We start from the raw sequence: 21,207 nt of genomic DNA, 5'->3' as shown, positions 1-21,207 counted from the left end.
TCGCTAATTGACACCTTGGGCCAAGCTTGCACTCCATATGACAGTTCAGACCTGAAGGATTGCTCTAGAACTTGGTCTTGTCACACCACAAGGGAGCCAGATTCTGGTTTTGATAAACACCCTGTGCAGCAACCTGAGTTATTCAGCACCTGCAGTGTTGAGAGTGGCTGGGGAAAGCAGTTTACAGAGGGGGATGAGCATCGTGGCCACTTGGGTGTTGTCTTTAAGCTGACAGAAGGCCAAACACCATGACTACCTAATTAGTTGGGTGTATTTATGATCAGATGCAGTCTCCTCATGGGAGGTTCCATATAGAATATTGCAACTACAGTAGATTTATTTATTTTTTAATCATTAATGTTGTAATTTGCTATTGCTTCTGGCTTGCTTTATTTTTCTCTCTCGTGAGCAGTGTTTTATGTTTGTGCCATTTCTAATTAAAATCCTCAAAATGACAGGAATGCAAAAGTTGGCATTTGCTGGAGGTATCCTTTAAGCTGCTTCTTACAAGTTCAACACATATGGTACGGTATATGGTATGGTATATACAGATATGTATATATATGGTATATATACGGTATATATATATTTGGATGCAGTAACAACCGTAATTAAAAATTTTGGTTACAACCTTCTATTGTAGGTACCTATGAGCTTTTCTTAGAGAGAAAGAGTTACTTTTCCTCCTGAGAAATAAATCCAAACCTAGTGAAATGACTTTAGTTGCAACCATAAAACAAAACAAACAAACAAAAAAAACACCAAACCAAACCAAACCACTGTTGCATGTATATGTAGCACCATCTGTTCCTTGGTTTAGCATTCTTTACAGAATACACAACATCCTCTGGGCTACAGCAAAAGTATTCAAACCTTCAAGTTTCACTGCTCAGACTTATGACCTTTCCAATCCACCGAAGGCTCTAAATTGTTTATCTTCAGATCCTTGTAATGTCAACCTAAGTGTCTCCTCATCAACTTGCTGCTGTGTTTAAGCTTTACTCTGTTTGAACGTGCATACCATGAGCCTGCGCTGGGCTGAATGAAGCTGTGCTGTATCAGTGGCTTCATGGTTCTTGTTAACCTAATCTTTCCATTTGCTTATGTAATTGAAGTTCAGTAGGCAAAGGAAAAGTCAGAGTTATCCTTGTAACTCCATTAGCCTTCCTGCAGCTTTTATTTTCCTTTGTCTCATTGCTGACAGGTGGATGAAGGCCTGATGGATATCCAGATTCTGTTCTTAAGGATGACAGGTGCATTAGTACAGCAAGGAAGAGAGGGGATAAAGCTGATGATCTCAGGAAAAAAATCTTCAGCACAATATTTGTAATTCAAGTTCAGTACAATTTAACTAGAATAGCTTTCTGAGTAGTTCTTAGCAACCTACATAAAATATCTGAGAGGATGCAGTCAGATTTATATGAAGTACTATTAGGAAAATTCTCTCCGAATTCAGATCTGAATTCTGCTGTTCTCACCATCTGATAGTGTTCACTGGCCTAGTTATTTCTAACCATCCACAGATGTGAAAATGTAGGTCCAACATTCTCACATAATTTCCAAATAGAGAAATGTAGTTAATAGCAATAGAGGTTTTTATAAATACACATTTTTTTCCTTTTCATCTGTACCTGTAAATATACATTTCCCATTAGAAATGGTGTTGGCTTTAAAGATGTGAGGAAAGCTTTAACCATTAATTCAGAAGGGAAGGAAAGTCTTCCAGCTACTCGTAGGAATAGTCTTCCAACTACCTTTTAACTCTGCTTTCAAATTAAGAACCCTGTTGCAACTCTGAATCTTCATTCTTCTTTTATTTCCCCTCCTTCATTCAAAGGGAAGATGAGAAGGAGAATAATAATTATTCATTACAGTGAGAAATGTCCCAGAATTCGCAGCATTTGCATATAGGCGTGTTTTATTCTCTTAGAACAGAAAACATCTGGGTTTATTTTTGTAAATTCAGACTAATAGTTGGTATTGCTCGCCATAGAATATGGGACCGGTCGCAGTTATCATTGGAAGCAAGCATGAATGAACGCAGTGACAGCACGTATATGGGAACTACATAGGTACCAGTAACACACACGCTGCCAGCACCACTCAGCTGCAGACAAATGTTGACTCAAAGGATGTGGAGCAGTTCTGCTGGCTTGCACACTCCTGATGTGCAATGGATGAAATGGAAGAAGAAGTGAACAAAAATGATACCCTAGAGAGTAAAGGAGGTGTTGCATGCAGGGTGACAGTGTCCCTCATTAAAGTGCTATAGGCACAGAATTATTATGCAGGAAATTAGGAATGCATTTTTGTTGCCAGTTGAAGATAAGCAATGGAATGGATCCAGATATTATTGCACTAGGCAGGAAGTATGTAAACACACAGTGTGAGCTCCAGAGCTCAGAGGGATTTGCCCAGTTATCATCCGTGGGAATGGGGACTGAAGCTGGGAAGCTGGTAGCGTGCCCAGTGTGTTCTCTGCTAATCCCCATAGTCCTGGGCTCTGAAAGTAGAGCCCCACCAGTTAACTGGACCCATTGGCTTAAGTGCATTGAAATATGGAAAAAGCAGTGATGGAGAATATTAACTGCAGAACGGGGAGCAGTCAGATTTGTTCACAACAATTAAATGGAGAAACCCGAGCAGGAGCACAGCGTGATGCTTCAGACAAACAAATAGATGCTTCAGAAATGATGGACCCTCCAGCAATGCCCATCTCACACATTTCACAGCAAAAAACAAGCAACAACAAAAAAGATAGCCACACGTCAGGATTTATGTGCGAAGAGAACTGAACAACAACATCGATGTGAAGTAACTAGCTTTGCCCGGCTCCTCCTTTATTCAGAAAACAAAGGAGAAGAAAGGATAAAGCAAATGAGATAGAAATAACTTATGTGGTAAGTGACTTTGAAATTCCCTCACCCACTCTGGGGTGAAATACTCGCTGCTAGGAGTTCACTTAAGCAGCCGCAGTTTGCACCATCAAAGAGCTTTACAATCACTTGGTAGCTCTGGCTTTTCGTGAGAAAGGCTGTGGAAGACGACAGCTCTCCTCCTCACAGCTCTGAGGGGCAAGAATTGAAAACCTCAGTTAAAATCACTGCCTATTAGAAAATCTAGCTCGCTCTAGTTTTAGGAAGTTTTGTGTTGCCCAACTTTTTAAATAGCAGATAGTTTTGTCAGTCCTAGTCAGCTTGGTTTCTTTTATAAGTGAAACTTCCCCTCTGTGAAACTGTAAGACTGACTATGGTTGTGTGGATAATTTTTGAACATTTGGTTTTCCAGAAAATTCAGGGAAAAGCTTGAGCTTTGCCACTCCTCTGTATTGGCCGTTGTGTTTGGGTGGATGAAGAAATATGTGTCAGATGGGCAGCGCAACAGCTGAGATCTTGTAGAGCTCCAGAAACAATAATTCCTCTCATAGCTTCCCATTAAAGAGGTATTCCTTTACTTCCATCTATTTTCCCTGATGAAGCCTGGATCTCTGTTCTTCTAGATTGTTTCTTTTTCATTGTAAACGCATTTCTCTTCAAGTGGAGTTTTGCTTTTCAAAACGAATGCATCTCAAAAATAACTTACATGCAGTTCAGCATAAGCCCAACACGCCTTGCCACTGGCAGGCCCGTGTTTGGGAGCAAGCTTTGTCATGCCAATAGGGCAGGGCACAAGCCTCAAATCTCTCAGCAGTTCAGATTTTGTGCACTGCTAGAGCAAAACACAGCACAGAAAATCACCGTGTTAAACATACTGCTGGCCCCAGCCTCATTTTATTTATTATCTTTAATAATTTGTACTAAATTTGCATTATATTTTCCTCAGAGGATGGTCTTTACAAGACAGATTGGGTATTTATTTTTCCTGTAAGTGCCCACTCTGTTCATCGTAGCACATTTATTCCACAGACCTTCCCTCATAAAATGAGTTCTAAACTTAGCACGGACTCTCCCATCTTTAATGCAAACCATGTGCACAGCTCCCAAACGACGAGAGCTGGAACTGGGGAATGGTGTTTCCTGATAAATACCTAAACAGAAACACCAACTCCTGTCAAATTGTACTGACTGTAACTGTAACAACAACATCCACTGCTTTGTTTTAATTGCATGAGAGCAGAGAGGAAAGCCAGCATGCAAAGAGGGTCAAACGCAGGCTGTTTCTCTAAAGCACAGATTGCTACCAAAGAGGAAAGTTAAAAGAAACCAGATTTTTTTTTACAACTTGCTGAAAACTTAAACGTAGCTGCCTTGCAAATTTTCAGTTAGTGTCAAAAAAAAAAAAAAAAAAAAAAAAAAAGCCAAAAGCAGATGCAGAAGAAAAAGAACAGCCAGGCCTGATGCTAACATTTTGAAATGCAAACCATGCAAAGCAGTTTTCATCATCCACTACCTGCTGCGTTCCTTGGCTGGGCGGCATAAGGATGACTTTATTTGCATTGGGGACGTCTGACTGAAAATAAACGTATTTAAAAATTCTATTGACTAGATGAAGCTTGACTATTCATTAAGGATACATTTCAAGGGCTGTTCAGCAGATTAAGTGGCTTTTAAGTGTTATTGCTATTTCTATTTATTTCTCTGTTAATAGTGACTTTTAAAGTAATTTGATTTTCTAGCATATGCTTGTCTGAAAAGGAGACCAGAAGCTTCCTTTCCTTATTAAAAAAGAAGAGCTTTTTATTAAATTCCTTAACAAATTTAATAATGTTTAAGTACAGGCTTCTTGGTGTCAGGAGGGCTCCTGAAAAAATATATCTGGCTTTCAAAAACTTCTTAAGTGGAAAGTGTATACATTGGAGGAGGAATTCTCATTATTTCGTCGTAGGAATGAACACATCCTCCTGTTCCTGACCACTGAAAAAAGTTTGGGGCCAAATCTTGTGGTAATAATACAACTTGGCCAGAACAACCAACAATTATAGCAGATTGCTCTTTTAGAAACATCTTTAAGAAAAAAACTTGGCTAACTTTTAATACCGCTTCCTTTGAGAGGGCCCACACTGCAATGCACAAGGTACAGCAGATTTGCTCAGAGCTGAAGTGGAGGCAAAATGAGCCCTAATGGGTTTTGCCGTCTATGTAACGTATGCAAGAAGAGAGGATGAAACACGTTCTGGTATCTTAATTGTTGAAATAAACAAATCACAACTTTAATTCAAACCTAGATCAACATAGTAATGTCTAATTTAACTGCGCACAGCTAGCCTTGGCATATGGGATCCCTTCATTTCAACAGTTCAAAAAGAAATCACCAAGCAGCAACGCGCATCAGCGAAGCACCCTTCTTCTAACGGGGGTGTGAACTCCTGGGTCAGCACACATACATTGCAAGGTCATTTTTGAACAGGGAGAAGCTGTGTCAGGGCCTCGGGAGCACCCAGAGGCATTGCCTGGCCCTCCAGGCCCTTTCCCCCCTGCCCACAGCCCTGGCCCCCATTCCAGCCCATCCCTGCCCTGCCACGTGCCCGCTGAGCCAAGCAGACCCATGGGCTGACACCCAGGACCCCTCTTGGCTCACCCTTGTCCCCACAGAGGTGCCAATTTCTAGGGCTGTCCCACTGCCGTGCTCCTGGCTGGGAGGTGGGACAGGACACCCCATGGCGCTCCCCGCAGCTCCCATTCCCCAGGGAGCAGCCACCCACACGGTTGCCTCAACACCACGAGGCATTGTCATTGCCACATTAACAAACAAACAAAAAGTTGCCCTCAATTACCATTAACGACAATTAAATGCGAGTGTAACTGGGAGCAGAAGATGAATGTGAGGCAAATGGCCCATGGACAGATTTCTGTAACGTTTGCTCTTGGGCAGCAGGGAAGAGCAAGGCAATCACAGTCACACTCACCTGATTTTCTGCACTACTGTTCTCATTGCCCATTTTGGTGCTGACGTCCAGTGTCACACAGCAATTAAAGAAAGATCACTAGAAGAGAAGGAAATTTTCTAAGTCTTCCATTAAAAAATAAAACGAAATTAAAAAAAAAAAAAAAAGCTCAGAATTTTGGAGGAATGCCATCTCGGGCAATTTGTCAGCTGCCCTCCTGACATTCAGTTTTGCAATGATTTTAAGTCATAGATTAGGGGACAATAGCTCTTGGGGCTTTTTTTTTTTACAAAGAGATTGCTCTCTCCCTGCTGCCTCTCCTACACTAGCTCTGCTTATGCTGACAGCCACTCCTCAAAACTCAGCTTCGTTACTCTGCTTCTGGATTACCCCATGTCATTTGAGCAGAATGGCACTTTCCTTGCCAGAGTTACTTTGGATGGACAGCCCATAAGGAAACCTTATTTTTTTAACCATGTTCAAACCACTTTTTAAATTATTATTTTGTTTTATTTCTCTTGGAGATCCTGGACGGGGCTGCATGCTCACTCTGTGTAGAACCAACCACAACGTTAAACCCGGCTGTTTCTGTAACAGAAACTATTTTCCACATACGCACTCAGCTTTAAGAAAGAGTAAATGGATTTTTGTCCTTGTTATTGTAGTTACACTCTGCTTTTCTTAAGCAATATCCTGCTTATAATTTTATGTTCTGAAACACATTTTCTTTACACTTGACCAGATCTGCCTGCCTTAATTATTATTGGTTTTATACTAGTTCAGTTCTAATTATTTAATTTTAAAAAATCCTCTGAGCATTAGAGCTGTAGCCAGCAGCTCTGGAATTAGTGCCTCCCCAGGCACCACTCATTTTTGTATTTTTTCGAGAGGCAATTCAGTTGGAAATGTGCACGATGGAGATTCAGTTGTAGACACGTACTTCTTGTTCTAGACATTTCATTTTGGAGCTCAGGCATTTAAATTCAGTGTATTTATTGTGTTACTGGATAGGTGAAAATTACACACACTCTCTTCAATTTCTTTTTTGTGAGATTGGTCTGTGGCACATGTCAAGAAAACCTCCATTAAAGTCAGGCTGTAAAAGAAAGATTGCACTTTATTAGCCAAGGAAACCATATAAGCTTTTAAGGAATGCTGTTACACATTACTGCACCACTCTTTTTTTAAACTTGAAAGACTATTTTTCTTCACAGGAGGCTTAGAGAGAGAAGTTTGGTGTTGTGCTTATAAGCTATGTTCTGTTTAAACTTGAGTGTCTTCAGGGGATATATTGGTGCTTGAACTTGCTCCTGTTGAAATCCCTGGGCCCAGGACTGCACTTTTAGTGATTAATTAGCAGCACTAGCTTTTATCTGCTAAGACGACTGCCAAGTCCTCTACTGTTTTGAAATAGTACCGGAACCAACTTTAAGACACACATGTAACGTTTTCAAAGGGGCTGTTCCCTAAGCACAAGGTGCTCGATCGGGGAGTACTGTGATGCACAAACCTCTTCAGGCGCAGCCCCGTGAAATGTTCCAAGGCACCAGGTTAAGATTATAATATTTTAAGTATCTATTGTTATGACAAAACATTCTCGTACGCAGTTTGAGCAGCTAACTAAGGTTACAATGCTCAGGAGAGAAATAACTTCCCTGTAACAATATGCTTCCCTCAACAGCCACACATTTCCCTACGAGGGAACATACTGGCATTTCCGTGCCACTGATCCAACAAGCTTTTCCTTTCTCAGCTCCTTTTCTGCTCCCACAGACATGATGTGAAAACAGCAGGAAATTGAGAGCTCTCACAACTATCCCCTCACGAGCACGTGCAGGAATAACATGAGCTGGGGAACGAGTGGAACTCTCCAAGTCCTTATGGAGTTACGGCTAATTGGGGTGGGGTCTGGTATATCGATGACACAAAATGCAAATTCTACAATTTTGTAAAATTTGTCAAGTTGCTGTGCTTATTTTAGAGTGAATTTACTTCAGTACATAACGTGCTTTCAAGGCTTCTGCACCGACTCAGCAATGCTGACTGCTAAGAACAGCAACTGCAAGTAGAGACTAAATTTGTAATATTCACTTGAAAACAAAAATACATTAATAACTTACCGTTTTTTTATATAAATGTACAGGCATTAAAATATAAAACTATAAAAACACCCCCGAAGTGCTAGCTGTCACAAATTTCCACTAACATATCTCATCCTGTCTACTTACTCTTTTCCTTGCTTAGAGCATGAAATTTCACAACTGTCACATAATTGTCACATTACCATTTTCTTAATAATGAAGACAAAAGTCATAAGGAGGGAATAAAGCATGTATAGATTCTCTAATAATGAAATAGGTGATGATAATAATAATAATGAATTACGCTGCTGAGCAACTGAGGTATTTCTTCCGATTACAATGCAATTTTAATCTTTTTTACATACATTATTTCTAAAACATTTTCTCAATGCACAAGCATTACTTAGGTTGTAAAACGCATGCACTTTATCATATGTATGGAATTTCAAATAAACCTTATAAACATGCTAAAAATCTATTCATTAAATAAGCATGGGTTAACCTAAAGATAATCTTTCTCATCTTTCCATACTATCTTTTACAATTTACATGTCATTACTAAAATTATTTTAGCACTGCATATCTCAAAATTGCTCAGTAGTAGCAAATTGGTCATCAGCCTATAGAAACTTTTGTACACAGACAGTAAAACCGCCGTTTTCCCAAAAATGAGAGAAAGAGAGAGAATGTTTAACTTCACACTTACATTCTGGCATTTATCTGGCAGCATGGGATACACTGACACTCCTAGAGCACGTCTTCAAACCATTCCTTCCATCTTCACCTCACACGTTTTCGCCTTATTTTCCTCCTACTTCTCCCCAGACTGACATGAACTGTAGGCTTTCTTTCAGGGACCCACCTTCATAACCTGCTCAGCAACCAACTTGCCTCCACCCCAGGCAAAAAAGAAAACAAGTTATACCTCCTCCACCCGGCCTCCCCCTGCTCCTGGGAGGCTGCCGTGGCTCTGCATTGCATAAATTCTCCACTAATGTTTTTGCACAAAAGTAAGCCTGGAGAAAATGGGTCTTGGTCAAAACAGATTTTACTTCTGGTGCCTCTTGGCCTACGGTGCAACCAGCGCTTCCTGCACCACAAAAATTGTTCAGTGAAATGTTTCAGTATCACCAACATGGTGAAGTTATGCATGTTGTCAAGGGAAAAGTAGCACTGGGGGGAACAGCTACTCTGCACTTTGTTTTGCGGTTCGTTTGTGCATTTAAGTTTGCCCTTCATTTTCTCTTAGTACTGTTGAAAGCACTCAGAAAATATCTGTTAACAGATGTTGACATTCCTGTTCAAGTTATGCTGAAATCATTTCCCATTTAATCGTCCTGAAGGGTGGAGACGTGACAAAAACTCTTTGAAATGTGATGTTGCAAGAAGTACTGGTTTATGAGTGAGCTAATTGCTGTTATTAATGTTCATTGTGCGCTCAAGCAATGCTTCCACAAAGGGGTGCTCAGAGAGACAGCTGATAACAAAAGATAGTGTATCATTAGTGGTAACTCCAAGGGATTAACAAATTTCTGCACTCACCAGTGGTGCTCGCTGGTGCTACACAGCAAAGGAATAGTAAACTGTGGGTTTACTGCACCTTGAAGAGCTGCACGGCAGCATTACTGAGTCTAGCATGTCAAATTCCTATTTACGTGAATAAGAACCAGGAATTTCATAAGGTAGCTATGTGCTGGTTGCTGATATTCCTGTGGTTGTTCTCTGCTCCACAAAGTCTTGGTCCACAAACATCTGGCTTGAGAGCATTAGCGATAGGCATGCAATGAACAGCTGCAAGGCCAGGGACGACATGAGCAGCCCTGCCTTTACAAGCTTTCATTTTTTATGAAGTTGGTCATTCATCAATCCGAGCCCCCAGCATTATTATACGTCCTCAGGCCACTGCTACTGATAAAGAATTCCACAGATCTGAAATAAATTATTTGTATTCTCTGAGCTTTTTCAGGTTTTATGATGAGGCACATATGAATGCTTTTGGTGGCATGTGGGTAATACAAGACATCAAATAAATCTGTGATATACCTCCAAGAGTTCAAGATGAAAAAGCCAAGACCTATAGTGAAACTCAGAAACTAAAATATGTGAAAGTGTCTGTCATATCTCCCCTTCTCTGGTCTCCCCATCCTACTTCCTGGTCTGAAAAAGCTGAAGTTCATCAAATCAAAGTTTTAGTATGCTCTTCCTTAGGAAACTATAGAATTTGTTGTCTACACACAACAAATTATGAAACGTTTTTGCTTAGGCTCTCTGCCATGAATTTAAGAACGAGGATCCTGTGGGAGCTCAGAAAAACACACGCCTGATAATATATCCTCACTTCTGCTAGTGGGATTGTTTCCTCGTAGCAGAAACTGAGCTCATATTTGGTGCTATTCCATTTCTAAAGCTAAGGCAGGAAAATGCCACAAAGTGAAAGTGAGGAAGCTGCCTTGCAGAACAGCAGTCTGGCACATGCTTCGGGGAAAATGACCTTTTGGTAGTTGATCATGATTTCTGATCCTATCTTTGTATTTTTATCAACACAGATGCAAAAGAGAATCCCCCTGTTGGGCTAACCTTGTGTAAGGTCTGCAAAGCCAGGCAGACAGCTGCACTACTGCCAGAACCATGAGTCATGAGGGAGCGACACGCATGCTAACAGGCGGCAACTGTGCTCTCTGATCTCTGGACCCAGAGCAACTCTGTCAGAGAACACTGACATTATATTTTTGGCCTTGGACAGCAATGAGGGCTTTGACCTGGTCAGTTTTCTGACCCACTCTCACGTCTCAGGCCCTATCCCAACTGTGCCAAGCAGTTCACTGCAAGTTGCTCCCTTGCAGTGCTGTTCCTCTGCTCTGCACCAGTATGAAGTCAAATTAATTTCTGTAAACCACTAACTATGAGAGCACTCATCATCCTCTGATGTCTCAGTTTACTCTCTTTGATTTTATGGTAGAACTAGTGGAAGAAGAGGTACTCACATGGGGCTGCTTTACTGTAATTCTACATCCACGCTTCTTCCTGGAGGGAACTCAAGCTCATCCACAAAGATTGGCCTTTCTTGATAAAAAGAGAATCTAACCCGGGAGGACTGGAAGACTCAAACTAGGAGAAAACACAGATCAGACTTAAAGGTAAGCTATGTGTGTGGTTAATGAACCAGGCATTTCAGTAAGATCCAAATAGTTTGTCGTGAATGATTAAATTTAATGTTAGCATGCACAATATTGGTTACACTTACCAACCACATGCTACATTAGCTTTTATAAATAGAATACATGCTACCTCAAGTATTTATATGAGACAATTTCATTTGGGATCATTTTACTTTACGGTAGAAATACTGCCAAAACAAGATCAAATTTTTATGTTTCTTGCTTGCACGTGTTGATATGACACAGCAAGCACTGAAAGCTCTGCTGAAGCACTGAGCATGAAGTTATATACTGCTGCTCTTGTAGGTAAGAGAAAAAAAAGGAGGAGTCTTCAGAATTTCACTCTTCTCTGACCTTAACTCATGCAAAATAATTTGTGCTTTCTGCATAGTAGAATGATACTGTAGAGATCTGCAAGAACAGCTGAGCTACAGAAGTCCTTCAGCCCTTGTTTTCTCAAATTCTGGCAGAGCAAATATCACGATCTGGGAGATAAATCCTAATCTGATCATTACAACTAGTGATCATGTAATGATTTAGAAGTACAGAACTTGGTGGGGAAGATGCTGCTTAGCAGCATCTGCTAGATCTAGCTGGATTTGCTAAAAAATGATGCTGCTGTTTGGCAACAAAAAGTTGAGCCAGCCTGAGAGATGTAAAATGGCATTTTGCTGTTCTTCCCCCAAAGAGAACCCGAACTTGCCTATAGGACTATACACAAGAATTTGGCAATGCACATGAGTCCAAAAACTTCTAGATATTGGAGCACTTCTCTTTCCAAACCACGTCTCTACCAGCATTTTTTCACCAGATTTCATATGCAGCACTTAAGGCAGTGGGAGGGCTGTGGGTCCAGAAGAGACAGGCAGCTCTGCACAGTGCCACGGCCTCGCTAACCACCCATTTCCAGTACCTGGCTCTGGAGAGATGGCTAAAGATGTGGTAGTTAAATTCCTGATGCCACAACCAGCTGACAGGATTTGCAAGCTATGGGGGAGGCTGCCCTACATAGCTCACCTGGTCAGCCCGTGCCTATCATTGCACAGGAGTGCAGATGATTTCCTTGTTATTACCTCCTGCCTTTTATAAGCAGCTAATTATGATAGATGGAAAATATCTTGCCCATAATGTGTTATGAGACGTCAATTATGAGCCCACATAATTCAGGTCCGTAGCTAACTTGGCAGAGTGCACACATCCTTTCACACTCTAAATGCACACAGTCACCCCCTGAAAGTGAAGGATGCCTGTTCCTAAACCTCAAAAGCAAGGTACGAAGAGCATTACTCTGACTCGGGACAAGTTTTGGAAGGACTGGAGGGAGGTCTGAGGTGAAGAGTGGATTTCTGGAACCTGCTGGCTCTGCTGGTCAGCCTCCTGTGGTGCTGTCACAGCACCGGGGATGGTGGGACACCACTGGGAGAGACAGAAATCCGCGTTATGCTGAGGCAGAAAGGATACGTAAAGAAGGCAGGTACCAGTTGGTTTAACAGGTCTCTTAAAGAACATGTTAAGTATGGGAAGAACACATCACAGAGTGAGTTACTCCTTGCCTCTTTTCAGATTCCTCCTCCTCCAAACTTTGTTTCTGGCTGTCCCCTCTGAAGAGTTCACCTGTTTCCTCTGTCCACAAGTTTCCATTTTTCTCCTCCCTTTGGCCAAGAGACTCGGTGGACATACAAGGGAGACCAAGGAGGTGCTGGCTTTCTGTTATCTGAGGAGAAGGGCAGAGAGGAGGCAGGCCGTAAAGCTGCTCGGGAGGTGAGAGATTCCTTCCTCCTGGTTCTCCTTTAGCTGTGGAGCTTTAACCAGCTGTCAGCAACTGTCCGTCCCGAATTGTGGATGGCAGCAGTATTTCATCTCCTGCTTTCTTGGCCTGAGGTGTGTGTTGACACGGCAGAGCTGGCAGGACGCAGCTGCTCCCTGGGCCTTGCGTTAGCACACCCTTCACACCCTGTCACAGGAGAGGAGAGCTCCTCCTTGGGCTTCTACACAGCCCCCAGCCCTCAGAGCCTTTCCTCGGGGTTTGGGCAGACAGCAGACGTGCATTGATCTTTTGTGCTGGCCTAATACATGAAACAATCATGTATACACATGCGCATATGCATACATGTATATGTTGTATACTATGCATGTATAAATGCATATATCCTGCAGAGGTTATATCCTTCATCATGTCAAAGACCATTTAACTCGAAGCTGCTTTTCATTGTCGCATGATAGCTGTTTGATCACCAAGAATAAATGAGGTTATAAACTCAGCAACTTAATACTTAGCAATGAATACTATTCTCACTCCTGATGTGCTGTTTTATCTGCAGTGAGGGCAGGCTATGAAAATAAGTCTCTCGGGAGACTGGTATGTCAAGATAGTTTGTTAATAGCAAGTCTTGGGGTTGGTTTCAGACCGAGCAAGGCTTCTGCTCCAATCAAGTGCACCAGATCGTGGCAGGACTAACTGGGAACTGAGTCATCAACCTCCGAAATAATTTTGTAGTCACGATAGTGTTCATAAAGCCATGAGTCGCTGTTTACAACAATGCTGAAGGTGGCTGAAAAAAATATTTACTTTGAAATGGAGTTGATTGTGTCTTGCCAACCTTCTTTGCCAGGAAAATGGTTGCATTAAATAAGCACAATGCTTCCAGGTAGGTAGGGCTACTTATGCAAGAGCTTCTCTGATTTACAAAGCAGGATTAACACTGCCAACATTTTACAAAGGTGGAAACTGAGGCACAGAAAGATTGAGTGATTAGGCCATTAATATATTGTGTAATTTTGGACTAAACAGAAAACTAGGGCTAGTGTTCAGTCCTCAGAATCACAGAGGCATTGTTAAAGACATCACAAATACAGAAGGAAAGACAAGCAGCAAGGCTAAGATCATTTTTACAAGTTTAGGATAATACCTGCATAATAATGAGAATGTTTCCTTACTGTCATTGCCATTGTTCCATCACTGTTATAACAAAATATTATGAATAAAATGAGCAAATGCTTAAGGTGAATGTCAATTATAAACTGATTTTTCCCCTTTACTCCTTTGATTCAGGTAAGCTGGCATGCAAAACAAGATAAAGAGGTCAGTTAAAGACAGTCCCTCAAGTTTTTATGATGATCTGGTGACAATGTTTGGTGCATAAAATGCACGTACTCTAAATTGGAGCTCCTGATATTTGCTCTTGTCATAGTGTCTTTTTTAAAAGATGATCTAATGCCATGTTGATGGGAAGTGGTCCTAGCAATCCACGAGGCTCGGTGATATAAAGTTAACTAAGCTGCTCACTGTTGTTACAGATGGCACAAGCCTTCATCCTTCTGACAGACATAAACCTAATCAGCTTCTCCTAACGACAGATTTAAACTCATATAACATATTGCCGTGTCCTGCTGCGTCTACACTATTTATATTCATGTTATCATTTTCCACTAATATAAACAATATCCAGTTTCAGAAGTTCACTCATAATTTTCAAGTGTATTTTTCCGTCTTTATTGTCAGTGAATACTTTGGGCACAGGCACAGTATTTTAACCCAATCTTGGTTTTGATTTGGAGAAGGTTCCCTGGACACTAGGCTCACAAAATACTGTTATACATAAACTAGGCTCTATATTTACATTTTAAAGCAGGGATTGTAATGATGAAGGAAAAATTGGGAAGAAAATCTTTAGAAATCATCTGCAATATTGGCTTCCCGCATCTGGAAACAGCCTCGTTCAAGATGTCAGTTCCCCATTTTATCTCAAAAAGATTTTAACACCAAAATCTAATTATGTTTTTTGAACATCAGCTGTGGTTATTTTGGTTTTGGTCATTATGACTGATGGGACTTGACAGATGAACAGATGAAACTTGATTCTGCAGTTGGTTTCTATTTATCTACTATTTATCTAGTTATCTACTAACTGTCATTGAGCTGTTCTTTCCTGAGAAAATAACGAAAGGTAATAAAGTGAATGGAAACAAGCAATGTTGGACTAGTTTTCCTCCAGCTGCACCTAAGATGTCTATAACCTTAGTACACGGTGCTGTCACTGCAATCCAGTGGCTGGATTTGTATTTGGATGTGGACTCAAAAGTACAGACGGCAATTCACTGGGGTGAAAAATCATGAGTCAGTGACAATATCTCAAATGATGGCAGAAGAGACCATTGCAACATGAAAAGCAGCATTCAAACTGTGTAGTATGACAGATTTTTTGAGATTTTGTCTTTCAGATACACATGCTATGTGTTTATGCAAATCTTAGAACCGTCTCTTCTGGATACTAAAGATCCAGGTGCCTTTATTTACTGCATGTCCCTGCCTTGCTGGTAAAAACGTATTTTCTGTTAGAGCAGGAGAAAATACTCAAAATGATGCCTAGGCTGATGCTATCTGCAAGTTCACAGACGCCATAGATTTTTGTCTCCCAGGTACAATTGTTTTTAAGTCATCACAGAGCACTTGTAGATATTACTGAATGAAAAAATACAAAACATCTAGTCCTAACTTGAAACCATGACAGAATCAGTCACTAGTACCCAAAAAGGTGGATAGCAACCCAATTTCAAGTCAGCACAATTAGCACAAAATAAGGCCTACAACTGTTCATACAGTTTAAAGGCCATCTAAGATTGGAGGTTATACAATACAATCTTGATTCACTCTATCCTTTTAACTACAGAAGTTGGTATGTTCTGGTATCCAGATGGGATTGTTGTTTTTTTTGTGTGTGTGAGCAAACTCATCCAGGTTACTTGGTGTAGTCCTGTACATCTAGAATGGAATAGTATTCTTCCCTGAAAAGGGTGATAGCCTTTGGCTGACCCAAACCTCTTCAATCTTCAGAGGTGAGAAGAGAACCTGACACAGAAAGATGTGGTGAGACTGTGGGATAAGTTAATGTAAAAAGCTTAAGCTCAATTTCCAAAATTCTTGAAATCTCTTTACCAATAGAAATGGTTTAATAGTGCCATGGTTTCAATACTGGAGTAATGCAGGGACTAAGTACTACAAGCATAACAACCAAGAAATGGAAAGGCTGGTTTATTACAGTGCAAGAATGTCATCCTTAGTGAAAATAATGCTCATGCTCAATGCTCCTGACACACATTACCTTTTGATGTGAACAGTGTAATGAATTAAGAGTCCACCAGAGAAACTGGAAAAAAAAATACTTTAGGTAGACCACGAGTTTAAATGTCCTGCCCCCTTGCATCATGCAGAGATTTTCATATGGGTTCCATAAAATTGTGCAATGCTCCAAATTTGTGGCTAAAAGCAGCTCTTTCTCATAAAGAAAGCAGTTAAGAGCAATTTTCAGTTTACAGTTGGAAGTGACATGGAAACTGTGAGCAACAGACAATGTAGCAAGTAGGCAGGCAGCTTATTCCAACAGCTAGTAATAATTACTCTAGTTTCAGTTCAATATGTTGTATATGTAATACAGACAGACACATAGAGAAATATAAAAACCAAGTCATTATAGGCTAATCAAAACTTCTGGGAAGATGAAAAATAGGACAACAGCTCACATTATACTAGGATAAGAGTAAGAAAAGTGAACGACAGCTATGTCTAATACATCCCACACATATTTCCATCAAGTGTTAAGGAATTCACAATCTATGCCACGTGAAAAAATCAAAAACAAAACAGAGCTGTTTAAAATCTAGGCGTGCAAGGTCCACAACTGCAGATTTATTAAACTGAGCTATAAAAACTAGGATTTTCATACTCATGAGCTGCTTTTTTTGTACTTTTTTTTTCTTCCCTTCCTGCAAGAGTCTTTGTGCTTCTGGCTTCAACAAGATGCGGTGCTGTTTACAATGTCAAAGATTGTTAACATCAAGGATTGTTTGTGCTCCAGAAGACCTAGACACATCTCTGACTTTTTTGGAGGGTTAGCAAAAATTGGACACTGAACTTTAAGTACATGGAGGTGGTGTTATGTGGCTAACACTTCATAGAGTCATAGAAAACAAGACTAATGAAGGGTGTATCTCCTTCACACACACACACTCCTCTTTCTTTTTTTCCAGGTCTTAAAGAGGAAACCTATTTTGGGAATGGGAAAAAATGCTCTTAAACTATCTTTCCCAAAGAAATCCTTGGCAAATACACATCTAATTTGACCACTTCCTCAGTCAGATCTATTCTGCACGAACAGCTGTAGTGTTGTGTTGGTTCACTGCTAAAGTTTCTTGTTTTACTTCATTATCACTAAGGAGATTATCTCATGGTCCTGCTTTCTCAATCACAATTATACCAGTCCTGTTTTCTTCTAAAATATCTCTGTTGCAAATACGGTGACACAAAAGAATTATTAGCATGAGATCTAACTCGTTTTGGTGGCAAGAAGTGTTTATACACCCAGTCAGCTTGCTGTGAATCAGAGAACCTTTTCTGGTTACTTATATTCAGAAAAGCAGATTTCATCTAGGTAACAATCAAATCATTCTTACCTTTTATTTATGTAGACAGAATTTAGTGCTAGGAGTCCTATACAATTCCCCGCAGCACACTGCTGCTTTGCACACGAAGCAAACAAACACCTCCTAATCCATTTGCAAGGAGTCAGGGTTGGCCGAGCCTTGGGTTTGCCCAAGAACCAAGAGCGCTAGGCGGATCATATGTTTACTGTGAAACCAGAGGAGTAAATGAGTCTGTCAAGTCCTAACTAGCATTTTATGACAAATTTATTTTGGCAAGAATATGTATTTCAGTATTTTGTCAAACCTGCTGAGCCTTGTATACTCTGTACGTGTGCTGATGAACTGACATTTTCACAGTACCCTGTGCTCAGGAGCTTCTAATGAAAAATAACACACAAAAAATAAATCAAACTTTTTGTTTCACCATGCCATATTTAGAAGCTGGTAGTTAAAAATAATTATGTCAAGAAAAATAAAAACTATATCTGTGATGGCTTTACTGTCATAATGGCTATTAGCAATGTAACTCTTCAAACCATTAGTTGTGCAATTGAATGTGGTATCAAGTAATTGGATTTAAGCTCTTCCATTAGGTTTAAACTCAGATCATAGATGTAGGATAAATGTTTACTCTCTTCAGACTTGCTATGGAGTTGAGGGGCTCCTGTAAATGTTTTTCCACTGGCACAGGGAAAACACAAATGCTGACATGAAAGTTTTCTGCAGGCTGGGTAGTGGCTTCTGCCTTCCCCAGAGTGAAAGCCAATCTTTTCAGATAAATGTTCAGATGGTAGTATGAAAGCTTAGTTTGACTTTCTTTGTGGAAAGAAGCAGCACAGCACTGATTAAAAGATGCTCAATACCACAGGCCACCCATTATCAAAAATGTCATAAAAGATTAGAGAGATAAGAGGGTTTTAAAGAAACCCTCAGGTGACAAGAGGAATATCCTCAATATTCTTCAAAAATACTTTCCTCCTTCCTGCCATCCAGATGAATGCAAGTTGCAAGTGACCACAGAGACCCTGAGAGACCTCAGTCTGGAGCTGATTGCACAATCTGAACCTCCACAGAGATGTCTCCTGCTTCCCTCTGCCATCCCTAGGCTCTGGAAGGCCTCCAAACTATTGCTTCTCCTTCTATTGCTGTTCTGCTTGTTTTGTATCATGCCTCACAAAATAATTCATAAGCAATTTATGATATGTGAGTTTTTTATTAGGGGGAAATGGTCTCTGGGCATATCTGTGAGTATGAAGTACGCAGCTGGAACTGAGGGCATTCATTGTATTTCTTTTCTTTTTTTTTTAGGTTGCTGGACAGGTGCCCTTTTAACCTGTCCCACAAACTGGTGCCCATGTGAAAATTCAAGCAGATCCAGTCACCGACAAGTTGCTTTATTGATAATTAACCAAGCTCTAACCCAGACCAGGTAAGACCTTTTTCCTGGACGAGGTTGCTTTAAGTTTCTTTCCACAGCTCGCTCTGGGATTGCCAAAAGGCTTGATGAAAAATACTAACTGGCTAATTCTGGAGCACGTGCGAACTGATTGCTGATCTCTGTAGAGCAGGGTAGCCAGGCCTGTCCTTGTCACAGATCTCTGTCTTAAAGGTGGAAAAATGCACCTGTAGATGTGGATGTAGATGGAGATGTAGAGGGCAGGGCATGGGAAACGAAGCCAGCGAGGCTTAGCTCTTCCACCCATAGGCTCCTCTGACTTTTCTGGCCAACTACAAACCATTCTACCTTTCTCATTCCCCAGATCCCTTTAAAATAATATTTATGGAGGTATGTATTAACGTCCAATCAATTCATCCCTAAATCAGTAATAATAAAGTTTTTACATGAAGGGATGTATTTCTTTTCCCTGAACTGTACAGCAGGCTGCTAACCCATCTCTTGGGGTGTGTAAAGGAAAAAAGAGCTGCTCCTAGGTAATTATCAGCTTGATAATTATCACCTGTGAGAAATAAATTCAAGCTTTAAGCACCCTATTTAGTAGATAAGATCAGATTCTGTAGGAGATAACTACAAGGAGCCTGTCTGCCATTGTTTTTCTGTGTCTGTCAATATGATCCTTAGTTTCTGCCTGAAGAAACCTATCTTTTTAAAGATAAACCTATCTTTTTAAAGACGGATTACTTGAAAAATAGTTTCCAAAACATACCCGAACCCTGGCAATATAAACCATAGTCATTAGAAAAATGCAGAAATGATTCAAGTTGCTGTGCTCTTTCATGTTGGCAAGAGATTTTAATATAATGTCACTAATGTTCAAAATAATAGTATTATGATCAATTTCTTGTTAATATCAAACTAGAGAAGCATTCTTTTAATCTGCTTGATTCTCATAGTAGGAGAGGCTAGAGGTGACTTCAGCTACCCCTAGATCTATAAAAGGTTTGGGTCACCAGAGGTAATATTCTGCCTATTCAGTGTGATGTTTTACAGCCTGAAGCAAGCTTTAGTATGAAAGGACAACGTAGGATGGCCAGTTCTCACTTAAGAACATGGTCATACATCTGCATACTCTTTCTAGTGACTAGCCAGCTAATTTTATCTCTGAAATTCTGCATATGAAACACATTCTTGTCGTTACATGGCAACTTAACATCAACAAGCAACCCTTTCTGCAACAAATCCTTAGGACTATTTCTGAAGAAAGAACAACAGTGGAAGAGAGCCATATTTAAAAACTCCAGCATTTGCAAATAGCTATTACAGTCTGTAATGTTGTAACATGTTTTTAAAATATCTATTTTAGGACATGCATACTTATATCAGTCTGCTGGTCTTAGAAAGATACCGATTAAATAGACATCATCCTGTAGACTACTTTCTAGGTTATGGGGATTGTAAAACAAGTTATACAAGAGATCATGAAACTATAGAACCTCAAAGGAGCCTCTGCTTTTTTTTCTGGTAAGCAGAAAAGTTTCTTTTACTTATAAGGCACTCCCTTTGCCTTTTGGTAATGTCTAAAATATAATTAGCAAACTGTTCTGAGTCTAGACATTTTTAAATTTAAAGAACTGAGAAAAAAATTACTTACCAATTTTCCTCTAGACTAAAAATGAAAATATACCACTCAGAGTACCACTGATTTTTATAACCTTCTGCACTCCTTCACTCCTAGCTGGTGTATGGATCCCCTTTCTCCCTGGATCACATGAAAGAGTTCTATTAATGTGAATTGGCTTATGTTTGAGAACACTATGCTGGATAGCTATGAAGTGTAAGGAATCTGACCCAGGGAGCTGCAGGGCTGTGACACATCAGTTCTTTACAGGGATTCTCAGTTGCTGGATGAGAATAACACAAGATAGGTCCCGTACACCGTGTGCAGTCTGCTGTCATCGTTGTTGGTGGTATACTGGTTACTTGAGGCAGTGAGACAAGCTCCGTGATACACCAATGTAACTGGAATTTGCCCCTCTGGCTTTCATTCCAGGGCTATAACTAAGTGTCAGGCTGTCTCTCCCACTTGACTAACTCAGTAAGTTAAGTTTGGGAAAACTATTCATGACTAACACACATAGCCATGGCATGGCTACAAGTGATTGTTGCCTTAAGAAAAACACTGCGAGCCAGCACTGCTCTGCATATTTCATGAGGAATGCTTTGCTGGAGTTCAGAACAAACACTCGAAGTCTGGGAATGCTGGTGGATTACCTGGCAGGAGGAGAGAAGGAAAAAGCAGAAGTCTCTTGCCACCATGCCATTCTT

The 21,207-nt window shown here is 40.4% G+C and overlaps 1 protein-coding gene across 13 annotated transcripts in view; it reads right to left on the bottom strand.

The window, feature by feature from the left end:
- Positions 1-20,684, bottom strand: part of TACC2 (transforming acidic coiled-coil containing protein 2) — a 125,515-nt gene extending 104,831 nt beyond the window's left edge. For 4 of the 13 annotated variants that reach the window (XM_072039865.1, XM_038181502.2, XM_072039868.1 and 1 more), the window contains exons 1-4: positions 20,534-20,683; positions 10,890-11,013; positions 5,846-5,923; positions 4,390-4,449 (exon numbers count right to left, since the gene is read on the bottom strand). In XM_072039865.1, coding sequence (XP_071895966.1) covers positions 4,390-4,449; positions 5,846-5,878 — 93 coding nt within the window. In that variant the 5' untranslated portion in view covers positions 5,879-5,923; positions 10,890-11,013; positions 20,534-20,683. Of the gene's footprint in view, positions 1-4,389; positions 4,450-5,845; positions 5,924-8,611; positions 8,767-10,889; positions 11,026-20,533 lie in introns of those variants that run through there. The other 9 variants (XM_072039871.1, XM_072039867.1, XM_038181504.2 and 6 more) reach the window with 7 other exon arrangements.
- Between the last annotated feature and the right edge of the window lie 523 nt (positions 20,685-21,207).

The sequence above is a fragment of the Anas platyrhynchos genome, chromosome 6 (assembly GCF_047663525.1).
Source record: "Anas platyrhynchos isolate ZD024472 breed Pekin duck chromosome 6, IASCAAS_PekinDuck_T2T, whole genome shotgun sequence".
NCBI lineage: Eukaryota > Metazoa > Chordata > Aves > Anseriformes > Anatidae > Anas > Anas platyrhynchos.
The sequence above is the reverse complement of the archived record's forward strand: the minus strand, read 5'-3'. Positions and strand labels throughout refer to the sequence as shown.